This window comes from Zea mays, chromosome 1 (genome assembly GCF_902167145.1).
Source record: "Zea mays cultivar B73 chromosome 1, Zm-B73-REFERENCE-NAM-5.0, whole genome shotgun sequence".
NCBI lineage: Eukaryota > Viridiplantae > Streptophyta > Magnoliopsida > Poales > Poaceae > Zea > Zea mays.
In genome coordinates this window covers 187,230,433-187,242,943 of record NC_050096.1, presented here as the reverse complement: position 1 = coordinate 187,242,943, position 12,511 = coordinate 187,230,433, and the positions used below count along the sequence as shown (strand labels likewise).

Sequence of the window (12,511 nt, the reverse complement as noted above, 5' to 3'; positions counted from 1 at the left end):
CAACAGCTCGCCTTCCCCGGCATGGCTGGAGGACGCCTCCTCCGCAGAGCTGGAGGATGGTTTCCACCACCAGAAGCTGGAAGAGGAGGTGGCCAGCCGACCCGCGCGGGAGGTAGAGCCCCGGCTCGCCTCGCTCTCCGCCCCAGCAAGGATGATGAACATCCTTGAAGCTGAGGGCGGGACCAAGATCACAGCCCGGCTTGCTTCTCCCCATCCAGGGGCTGGTGGTCACCGTCTTAGGTGACCACCGGCGGAGGGGTGCAGCCGGGCTGCATGATGAAAATCCTTGAAGCCGAACGATGGCTGAAAGGTACCGACTCCCATGGAGTTGTGTTCCTCCAACGACAAGGCGAAAGGACTGCGGGCATCCCCCATCCGAGGGCTCGGAAGGTGGAAAGACACGATGCATAAGGGAGCGCGAAGACATGGTCGCCTTTCAAGGGGGTCACCCTCCTTTTAAAGGCGACTCTCCCTACTTGTGTCCCCAGCCGCCGTGGGCTGAGTCTTCTCCAACACGCTCCAAGGTCCTCCCCCTACGACGCGGGGGCTGGGTCCCACACGTCATGCAAGCCGGCCCAGAGCAGAAGAAGCCAAACCGCCGCGCGTGGTGCATGCAACCGCCAAGCGGTTACAAGCAGTTCTCCACTTTTGCCCGGACCAGCGGGCAAAAGGGCGGGCAGCCATGCAGGCGGCATGCAACCGCGCCAAGTGGGCGCACCTCTCCGACTTCCAACGCGCCCAGCATGGAAGCCCACGCCCACGCGTCATGCAACTGGCGTGCCGGTCGCTACGTGCAAGCAACTGCACCGCCACTCGCACCACTGCCACGCCTCCTCAACTGCGGAACCAGTACTGCGACTCGAGGCAACCCTGCGTACGACCCAGCAGTGCCAGCCAGGCACGACGGTCAATGTGGCCAAAAATGGGCCGGCAGTGATGGCGGTGGCAGGGGGGCGGGAGCGGCGGTCACGTCGTCAGCCAAGCTTATGTCCCATCCTGGGGCAGTGAGAGAGCCCTCTCTCACGGCGTGAAGACGACGCGCCCGTGTTCCGTTCCTCGAACGGCTCGCGCACGCGCAACGGCCGTCCCGCGAACCACTCGCCCCCGTCGCATTAACTCCGTGGCGGGACAGGCGGCGTCTCTGGCAGGGGAAGCGAGCGACGCTTCGCCTTCGCCATAATAACCGCGTCAAAAAAGGTACGCCGCGTCATTCGATTTTGTGTCCTTTTCCTTTTTCTCTTTCTCTCTCTTACAACAGGGACCGGGAAAGGGGGATACCCCGAAAAGGACCCTTCTCCGTGAAGGAAACAGGCTCCAAGCCTCCCTACTGATCAGAGGTTCGAAGGCTGGCCCCTCGGAGGGGTTCAACAGCCGCCTCAGAGCACGTGGGCTCCACACCCACTACTGGTCAGAGGTTCGAAGGCCGGCCCCTCGGAAGGGTTCAACGGCTGCCTCAGGCCACTCGGGCTCCGCGCCCACTACTGATCAGGGGTTCGTAGGCTGGCCCCCGAAGGGTTCACAGCTGCCTCAAACACAGAGCGAGGGATGACCATGGGTACGTTCGATACATAACCAAGGCTCGGGCTACGCTCCCGAGGTACCCTAGGACATTTCCGGGACCAGCGGGAACGATCTTGTAACGGAATCCCATCAGAGGGAGGCATCGAGCCCTCGGACACCGTCGACAGAGGACCGGGTCCGGCAGATGACCCGCAGGTACTTTTGGGCGCGCCTCTGGGCCTCTAGCCGACCCCTAACAAATGGGGCACGGACGTCCGCTCGGATTACCCGCCAGCAGCTCACCGGAGACACCACGTTCGGCGCCCACCGAGGGCAACATGGCGCTTTCCCCCCTCCTTGCGGAAAGGCGACGCAGGGGCGTATGTAAAAAAGTCGAGTCTGCCCCTGATCGTCCTCTCGCCCTGTGCAGAGGCTCGGGGGCTGCTCTCGCAAACCCGGCTCCGGCCAAACCGTTGATAGCGTCAACATACCAGCCCGAGAACTTGGAACCCGACCGTGCACCTGGGCTACGGCCAGCTCGCATGAGGGAACGACCAGACCAGCAGAAGCATTACGCGAGGCATTAAGACCTCGGAGGAGTCAAACCACTCCTCCGAGGCCTCGAGGGCTACACCCGGCGGGTGCGCTCGCGCGCACCCACCGGAACAAAACGCAACCGAGAAAGGCTGGTCCCCTTGCAAAAAAGTGCGACGAAAGCCTCCAAGCGAGTGCTAACACTCCCTTCGAGGCTCGGGGGCTACTGTCGGGGACCATAATTAGGGGTACCCTCAAGTCTCCTAATTCTCAGCTGGTAACCCCCATCAGCATAAAGCTGCAAAGGCCTGATGGGTGCGATTAAGTCAGGGATCGGTCCATTCGAGGGACTCGATCACGCCTCGCCCGAGCCTAGCCTCGGACAAGGGCAGCCGACCCCGGAGGATCTCCGTCTCGCCCGAGGCCCCCCTCCAGCGACGAACATACCTACGGCTCGCCCGAGGCCCTGTCTTCGCCAAGAAGCAACCCTGACCAAATCGCCGCGCCAACCGACCAGATCGCAGGAGCATTTAATGCAAAGTTGGCCTGACACCTTTATCCTGACACGCGTCCTCCAGTCGACAGAGCCGAAGTGACCGCAGTCACTTTGCCGCTCCACTGACCGGCCTGACAGAAGGACAGCGCCGCTCCGACTGCTGTGCCGCTCGACAGAGTGAGGCTGACAGGCAGTCAGGCCCGACCTCAGGCACCATAGGAAGCTCCGCTTCGCCCGACCCAGGGCTCGGACTCGGGCTCAGCCCCGGAAGACGGCGAACTCCGCTCCGCCCGACCCAGGGCTCGGACTCGGGCTCAGCCCCGGAAGACGGCGAACTCCGCTCCGCCCGACCCAGGGCTCGGACTCGGGCTCAGCCCCGGAAGACGGCGAACTCCACTCCTCCCGACCCAGGGCTCGGACTTGGGCTCAGCCCCAGAAGACGGCGAACTCCGCTCCGCCCGACCCAGGGCTCGGACTTGGGCTCAGCCCCGGAAGACGACGAACTCCGCTCCGCCCGACCCAGGGCTCGGACTCAGGCTCAGCCCCGGATGACGGTGAACTCCGCTCCGCCCGACCCAGGGCTCGGACTCGGGCTCAGCCCCGGAAGACAGCGAACTCCGCTCCACCCGACCTAGGGCTCGGACTTGGGCTCAGCCCCAGAAGACGACGAACTCCGCTTCACCCGACCCCAGGGCTCGGACTCAGCCCTGGCCTCAGCCGACGGTCTCCGCCTCGCCCGACCCAGGGGCTCGTACTCGACCGCGGCCACGGAAGACAGACTCGACCTTGACCTCGGAGGAGCCTCCACATCGCCCAACCTAGGGTGCGGACCGACCACGTCGACAGGAGGCACCATCATTACCCTACCCCAAGCTGACTCAGGCTACGGGGAACAAGACCGGTGTCCCGTCTGGCTCACTGCCAGATAGGCAATGATGGCACCCCGCACGCTCTGTGACGACGGTGGCTCTCAGCCCCCTTACGGAAGCAAGAGGACGTCAGCAAGGACTCGACAGCCCCGACAGCTGTCCTTCCGCCAGGCTCCAGAGCTCCTCCGACGGCCACGACACCACACGAACCGGGTGCCAAAACCTCTCCGGCTGCCACGACGGCATGTACTTAGGACGCTAGCTCTCCTCCGCTAGACACGTAGCACTCTGCTACACCCCCCATTGTACACCTGGATCCTCTCCTTACGCCTATAAAAGGAAGGACCAGGGCCCTCTTACAGAGGGTTGGCCGCGCGGGGAAGAGGACGAGACAGGCGCTCGCGTGAGGCCGCTCGCTCCCCCTCCCGCGTGGATGCTTATAACCCCCTACTGCAAGCGCACCCGACCTGGGCGCGGAACGAACACGAAGGCCGCGGGATTTCCACCTCTCTCACACCCGTCTCCGGCTGCCTTTCTCCCCCCTTCGCGCTCGGCCTCGCGCCGACCCATCTGGGCTGGGGCACGCGGCGACATTTCACTCGTCGGCCTAGGGACCCCCCGGTCTCGAAACGCCGACAGCTATGAATTAAGAACAAGGCAACACAAAAGTTAATGATTAAAGTCCTTTCGTCCTTCGAAGCATTATTTCCCTTAGGATATAATGATCTTCAGACGAAGGTCATGAAGGACGTACCTTCATCATCTCAATATACAATGGAAAGCAGGATCATATGACACATAAAAAACATGAATAATCATATGATATCATTTAGACATTTTTATTATGTAATCATGAATAAACATGGATAATATTGAATTACATTTATACCTTCGGCTTGACAGAAGGTGAGAATCCGAGTATGACGTGCGAGTGAATACAAGCCAGCGTGAACAGTACGGGGGTACTGTTCATCTATTTATTGGCATAGGGCACAACCTGTGAGATATTACATTCATGCCCTTTACAAAAGATTACAATTATGACACAGAATCTCATGGATCAATCGGTCATTTCATCTTTAAGTCGGTGCAGTCCTTCGTCTTGAGACATGCCACTATGCCGAAGCTTTATGGATGATAGCTTCGACACTGCTTTTGAGAGAATCTGCCGAAGGTGTTTCTTCTTACAGGATCTTCGGCGACGAAGCATGCCCCCAACACATAGCAAAAGGTTCGATGCAATCTAGCTCTAAGGATTTCAAGACTAAAAAGATAATTGTTGGTGAGCTTCCCTCAACACTAACAGAAGGTAGCATCAGTATGCCATATGATGGATTAGCCTTTTACATTGATTTTGCCCTAATGATTGTTCTATTTGTTAATCTTGATCAGATGATGTCAAGAGTTTCTTTGCAAGATATGGGACTATGGTAGACCACCAGATTATGTTTGATCACGAGACCAAACGTTCTCGAGGCTTTGGATTTATAGTTTTTGCTTCTGAGTAAGTTGTAGATGATTTGTTAGCAAATGGAAATATGATTGACCTTGCTAGTTCAAAGGTGAGTCTGTAGTTCCTTGTAGAAATGTCACAGATGGTTATCCCATCCATTGTGTATCTACACGGTAAAATATGTAAAGTAATGTCAACAAAAGGAAAATGCATTCTTCTATTCTAAGTCATCAGTTGTGCTATTCCATGGAAAATCATGCTTAATTGATAGAAAGGGCCATAGGTTATTTGACCAAGCTTAGGTCATTTGCTTTGTTTGTAGGTGGAGATCAAGAAAGCAGAACCAAAGAAATCCTCCAATGCACCACCACCACCACCATTATATGGTAGAAATGCTAGGTTAGCATATGATAGTGGCTCTAGGGACCACCCCTCGGCTAACAACTATGGTGGAATGCCCAATGCTTATGCAAATTACAGGGGTGGTGGATTTGGTCCCTATAGGAGTGACACGGGTTTCGGTGGTAGGCTAGGCAACTATGGTGGGACGGGTGATTTTGGTAGTACATATGGTCGTTACTATGCAGGATTAGGGGGCTATGGAGCCACAACTGTGCTTTCATTTGATTATCACAATCGCTTTGGTTTATATGGAGGAGGTTTTGGTGGAGCTTATGCTGGTGCTGACTTAGTGGCTACAGGCGTGGTGGCGGTGATGAGAGCTTCGGTGCCCCTGGTAATTCTGGGTTTGGTGGTGATGCTGATGAAAGCTTTGGTGGCCCTGGTAATTCTGGCTTTAGTGTCACCGCCTATGGTGGTGCATATGATCATACACTAGGTGGTTATGGATCTGCTAGCACACCTGGGAAAATAGGGGAAGCTTCACTGGTGGATATGGACGATATCACCCGTATGCATGACAAGAAGAGCCCTGAATGATTTACCTGGCTTAAAACTTCCCTACATCTTTGCTGCCTCTCACTGGAGAGCACCCACTACCCAGCATCTCTCAAAAATATCCAGCTACTTGAAGCTTCAAGCCCAAGTTAATGTCATGTGTAGATGTTTTTCAGTTCACGCGAGCTTTTAACTTGTATCCCATATCTTGTAGTGATCCAGCATAGATGTCATATTGAAAGTTGTGTCTGGTTTACTTAAGGTTCTTTGTAAGCATACCTATGGGAGCATATTAGTTGTGTGAGCATTAGCAGGCTAAGTCTATCACTTAGCACCACTACATGAAAAAACGTCGGTGCTGACGTTCTTAAATAGGTTAAGAACGTCGCTTTAAGTTGACCAATAGACTTAGCGTTAAGAACGTTGGCCTGTGCGCGGGGCGATGTTCTCGCTGACGTACTTAAGGTGATAAGAATGTCGGCCCACCCCTGGCCGACGTTCTTAGTTGATTTAAAATCCATGCGCTCGACTTCTCTTCTCTCTCGTTCTCAAGAGCTTGTGCCCTAACCACGCCAGCCACCACAGTGTTGGCCTCCATACGCGCTGCCTCCGTCATCAGCCGCCACCACGCCGGCTCCAACGCGCGAGCCGCCACCGGACGCGCCACCTATGGCCGCACCGTAAACCGTCGCCTCCGCTTTTCTTGTACAACAATATGGAGGAACTTCATCCATATTTTGAAATCTTTGACAACAAGTATTGGGTAACTTCTCAACGACTTACATTGAAGGAATTGGATGACCTACACTTAAACGGGGTGACGGTCCTTCCTTTGTTCAGTGGTTCCATGAACATGTAAGTATCTCCATACTCGTTTTCTTGAACTTCTATTCCATATATTTTGAATATTTTAACAATACCGATTCGTTTGCACACGTTGTGGTAGGTCCCACACAGACACCGTATGGGAAAGCTTCTGGGTTATTTTTCTCACTCCATGGTTTTATCGTACTTCGCTTTAATGGTAACAAACAATAATTTATCTATATTATAGGAACAATATTGCTTGCCTGATGATATGAGCCTTGATGATCAACACGTGCGACAGGTTTTTAACATCACTGCCCAAAAGAGTTGTGAAGGGCATGATGTATGATGCATGAGTCAATGCGGTGGTCGTCTGGCATAAGCGCCAGAAGACTAACATGAGTAGAGAGGCGGCTAAGAAAATACACTTGACAGCAACGCAGTATAGGGAAAGTGAGATGGATTGGCTGAGCCAGCATCCAGATGCTTGGCTGTGGTTGTGCGATTACTGGGCTTTAGATGAGTTCAGAGCTAGATTAGATAGAAATCATGGAAACCGGTTGAGTAAGCCTGGTCTCAACCATTTTGGGGCTGATGGTCACACCGGCAAGGCTAAACGCCTGGTAAGGTAAATGATTGTTAATTCTTTTTTTAAAACAAATCTGTGGACATGTAATCTTGTATTGCAGGCTTCTTGAGATGGCGTCGAGCCTACCATTGTCCAGACGTATGTTGCGGGACACAAGGGTCCAGATCTGGATCACCTGGAGATTCTTTTGTGACGACATTGCGACACAAAAGTTGGTACGTCCGAATACTGACTCAAAATTGTAATTTTGCAATTTTATTTGAAAACAATGTTTTGTAGGGTAGCTATATTGAAACCATGCGAGAGAAACATGGACCAGGCGTTGACTGGATGACAACTGATTTTGACATGGCGGCAGCTTTATGCGGCTGGTGGAGGTGTGCGACATGGGAGGTAATTTATATTGTCGATTCGTTTTATTTTGAGAACTGTGATTTTATCCTATTGTATATATTATAAACACTCTATGCAGATTTTCTATCAGTGATGGCGTTGTGGACCGCCAAAGTTATAGTAGGCAGTCATCCTCCTTTGTGGGGACCAGTCGGCCTCGACGATCATCTGCACAGGACGAGGAGATGCAACAACTACGACAGGACATGCAACAAATGCGACAACATATGCAAATGATGCAATCTCAGAATATGTATATGTGGATGCATCAATAGGTAATAGCTCGACTTCAATTTAGTTATTTGTCAGTTTTTCCAAATGATTCTAAATGCACAATTGGTAATCTATTTGCTTGCAGACGTACGGTAGCGGAATACCTTAGCAAAGCATTACTCCGACTCCACCAGTGAACCTCGCATCTTCGCATGGTGATGCATCACAAGTAAACTTGTGCAACTTTATCAAGTTAGAGTTTTAAATCGTAAACATGACACTTATTCTCTTGTTACAGGGTTCTAGGATAGGTCCCCACAACCAAATGACACCCTCGATGATGTCGTGGGTATATGCTTTGCAGATGCTACCTCAGATGACTCCGCAGATGCTACCTCAGATGACTCCGCAGATGCCGCCTCAGATGCCAATGCAGATGCCAACGCTGATGTTGGGGACTTGTTCTCAAATGCTATGAGTCAAGAACAAGGCAACACAGAGAATGTTAAACGTTAAAGACCTTCGTCCTACGAAGCATTATATCCCTTTGAGAGATAATGATTTTCGGACGAAGATTGCGAAGGACGTACCTTCGTCAAAGCGACATATAAACGAGGAAAGAAACATATGGGATATAAAAGACAATACCAACAGTTATTTATTACCATCAAATCATTTTTATTTTATTATTAAAGAAAAATAAAAATAATAACAAGTTACAAAAATACCTTCGGCTTGAAAGAAGGTAAAAGTACAAGCGTGACGCAAAAGCAAATTCCCAGTCCGCGTGAACAGTACGGGAGTACTGTTCATCTATTTATAGACACGGGACGCAACCCATGTAAAATTACATCCAGGCCCTTTACATTTGCTAATAACTCCATAGTAATTCATCGGGGTCTAAATAGCCTTTCCCCTTTAAGTCGGTTTCCTTTTTTCTGTCATCATGCCAAAGTTCCCTTGTGCACAGCTTCGGCTCTGTTCCATCCTTCGTTTCCCTTGTGCTTCTTCACATTGTGATTTTGACTCAAGTCCGAAGGGTTCAAGTCCGAAGGTACCTGTTCATGTATTATACTCCAGAAACATCGTTAAATCATGTTTTTGAGGACCTTCGGAAGTCGAAGGCCCCCAACAGTAGCCCCTCGCAATATTAATTTGTTAAAATGATAAATTCAGATTGCGATATGGATGAAGGCTTTAAGCCGAAGGTCCAAAAAACACCTTCTCTTTGCTAGAATAGCAACAGACAATGACAAGCGGGGCCCTCCCACTTGCAACGCACTGGATGATAAGCGGGGCCCTCCTACTTGCAACGCACTGGGCGTATAAATAAGAGCGCACTGCGAGCACATTTGGCATGCTTTCTTGCCATCTGCTCTTGCTTTCTCAATTTTTAGCTCTTGCACACCAACGCTTGCCTGGCTTCTTAGATTTTTTAGCTTCGGCCTTAAGGGCACGTTTTCAACATTTTCGAAGATGTCTCAAGATAACAAAGCTGTCGCTGAAACAAAGCTGAGCCTTTCTGAAGAGAAGAATCTCGGGTTTCTTGAATCGATAGCGAAGACGAACACAGAGAAGATCACTAGGGAGATTTTAGAAGGTTTATCTGAAGATACTGGTGAAAGTGACAGCTATGATATAGAAAGTGGAGGTGAAGACTCCGAAGATCGACCGTGGCGACCTAGTCACACAGTCTACGGAAAGTCGAGTATTAAACAGAGTCATCTCTATAACATGAGGGGAAGATATTTTCGAGACATGTCTACTGTGAGGGCCGATGACGGAGAGAGGATTGTGCCTACTCCCGAAGAGAATGAAGTTGTGATCTTCCGAAGCTTTTTAAAGCTAGGCTTCGGTTCCCCTTAAACAAATTTGTGGTTGAGGTTTTAAAGATCTATCAGGTTTACCTTCATCAAATTACTCCCGAAGCTATTATAAGAATGGGAATCTTCATCTGGGCCGTGAGGAGCCAGGGCTTGGAGCCAAATGCAAAAAGTTTCTGCAGTATGCACGAACTACTTTATGAGACAAAACCCTGGGGCAAAGAGCAATATCATAACAACTTTGGCTGCTATAGCTTTGTCGCTCGTTCTGGCTCGAGCTGCCCCGTGCCAACCTTCCGGAAAAGATGGCCTAGGGACTGGATGAAGGAATGGTTTTACGTGAAAAATGATTTAAAGGCACGAGAGGACATTAAAGATAATATCATGCGTCCTATCTGGCAGCGCTTCGGCCTTCGGAAACCGAAGGTGGAAATTGATGAAGCAGCCGAAGAATGCTAGAAGGCCTTCGGCATAGTCTGTTGTTTCATCGGGACGAGGGATTTAGTCCAAGAGCACATAGCCTTCAGAGTGTGGCCGCTTGTAGAGCAATGGGAAATGCCAAAGGAAACTATCAGTAAGTCTGACGAAGGCGGGCTGGTTAGGTTGAAATACACCTTCAGATACGAGGGTAAGTTTATTGAGCCAGATGATGATTGGCTGAAGTGCATCGAAGCTACAAGCGACGAACTGCTTGGACCATATTCAAAGGCAGAAGATAACGCGTTGTCCGCGACCTTCGGATGCCGGAAGAAGAAGAGGTTGTATAGAGTTTTTGATGCTATTGGGTTTATGTACCCTGATTACCGCTACCCGCTAAAAGGGCAAAAGAGAAAAAGCGCAACTTCTAGAAAAGGTGATGCTTCAGTTGCTCTAAGTGAGGCCGCACCAAAGAGGAAAAGGGTGAAGGTCCTTACTCACCGACCGCGCTTCATCGAACCGGCCTCAGTGCTCGAATTTGGTGGTGAGACCTCTATGGCTACTGAAGCCAAAGGACATGCTTTTACTCAGAAGAATGAAGAGCCGACTGCAACGCCGAAGGCTAAAAAAATTGGAGAGCCGAGAGCTGAAGGGACAAAAACATCAGAAATTTTAAGTCCTTCGGCAGAAGTTGAAGTACCAAAAACCCAAAAAGGTCCAACAATGACCCCCAAAAGAAAAAGGATGGTTAATGTTCTGGATGTATTGGAGACGATAAAGTCTTCAAGCATTACTCCGAAGAAAATTGTCGAAGTTTCCAAAGTGCAAATTGAGACAACAGCCTCTGAGGCCGAAGCTACAAAGCGCCAAGCTGAGACTGAAGCTGGGCCTTCAGAGCCTACCAAGATGAAATCCTTGGAAACCATAGAAAAAGAAACAGAAGCGGCAGAACAAATTTTGGCTGAAAAAACTGCCACTGCCACCCCCGAAGCATTTTTCGAAGTTCTCAATTATATTTTACGACATGCTTCGGGGAAAAAGTTGACTGAAAAAGAAAAGCAACAGGCTCAGTTCTATGCCCAAAAATTGAAATATCCGAAGGGGGCATTGATTTTCAATGGCAGTGGAGAAGAAGACTTCTTATATTGTCTCCCAGACAGCAAGGAGATCTCTGTTTGCCGGGAGATGGGAAGAAGCTTTGGATTCCCGACGCTAGAAGACGGGCTCTCAGTGTTATCAAAAGATGAATTGGCCGACAGCTTAGCGTACAACAGCTTGAAGGTGAGAGAATAAGATTTTTGTGCTTAAAAACAAGGTTTTTTCGTTTGCTTATACTTAATACCACACTTCTTTTGCAGGGCCTTATTCTTAGCAACGCCCTCAAGGCGCAAAAAAGCGCTGAAGACGAGGGATATACCATGGCCTTGAATAACCTTCGTTCCGAAGTAATTGAGCCAAGGAACGAAGGTCTTGAAAAAGACAAAATATTAAACTCATTGATAAACAAGATAAAAGAAGACGAGGCTACTTCAAAAACCCAAGCTGAGACCCAGAAGTGTGAAATTGAAGATCTTCGGAAACAGCTGGCAGAAGAAAAATTAAAATGTGCAGTTGCCGAAGCTGACCGAGACGCTAGTGAATACTGGAAAAATCACTGGGAAAAAACAGTTGTGGAGCTTTGTTCTTCAAAAGAAAGATGCTATGAAAAATCTATGGCATGTGTACAAAAGATAAAAACCAGGTTCGCCAATATTGGCGCATACTCAAATGAGGACAACTTCGTAGTAGGCGATCCCGAAGGTCCAATCGAATGGATCAAGGGCGAAGCCGAAGCCTTTGAGGAAGTTTTGAGTGGCCGCAGAGATGTCTGCGCCTTCTCAGGTGCCAGGGGAATTGCGGCCATCTTAGAGAAGGCAGGATGCGAGCATGTGAAGATTCTGGCCCAAGCCGAAGCTGCGTTTTCTATTGAAGATACAAAAGACCCTTCGGCCGAGGCAAGCTTGGTTGGCGGAAAGTTCTTTACCGACATCTAGGAAAATGGTGGCCGAGAGATGGCTCACGAAATTATAAAGAAAAGTGAAAAAGATACCCACGATGCTAGAGAAGCAGCAAAGGCAGTTGAAAAAACTGCAGAACTTGAAAGACGGATATGTATTGTCTAATTGCTTTTGACTTTATGTTTTATTCTTGTGACTTCGAACTTATTCATGTTTTATATCGCAGCCGAATTATCTCCTCCCACGGAGCCCTTCGAGTCACAAGCCAACCCCGATGCAAAAAATAAAGATGAAATTATTAAGATGGCCGAAGCTATTATGGACAAAGTTGTAACTCAACTACTAAACGAAGCTGCGGAAGTAGTTTTGAAAGAAGAATATCTATTGTTGTAAAAACATTCGGAATACTGATGTAATGTTTGCTGAACAAAATGTGTAATATTCTATAGTTTTGAAAGTAATATACAAGTTGTATATAATTCAGTTCTTTACGATGCATGAAACTTTACATACATACCGTTTT

The 12,511-nt window shown here is 49.8% G+C and overlaps 1 protein-coding gene across 1 annotated transcript in view; it reads left to right on the top strand.

Moving 5' to 3' along the window:
• Positions 1-5,772, top strand: part of LOC103645111 (glycine-rich RNA-binding protein 3, mitochondrial) — a 59,624-nt gene extending 53,852 nt beyond the window's left edge. Inside the window, 5 exon segments of the mRNA XM_020542862.1 lie at positions 4,647-4,708; positions 4,792-4,961; positions 5,175-5,535; positions 5,538-5,714; positions 5,717-5,772. Of these exon segments, the coding sequence (XP_020398451.1) occupies positions 4,647-4,708; positions 4,792-4,961; positions 5,175-5,535; positions 5,538-5,714; positions 5,717-5,772 (826 nt within the window).
• The last annotated feature ends 6,739 nt before the right edge of the window (positions 5,773-12,511 follow it).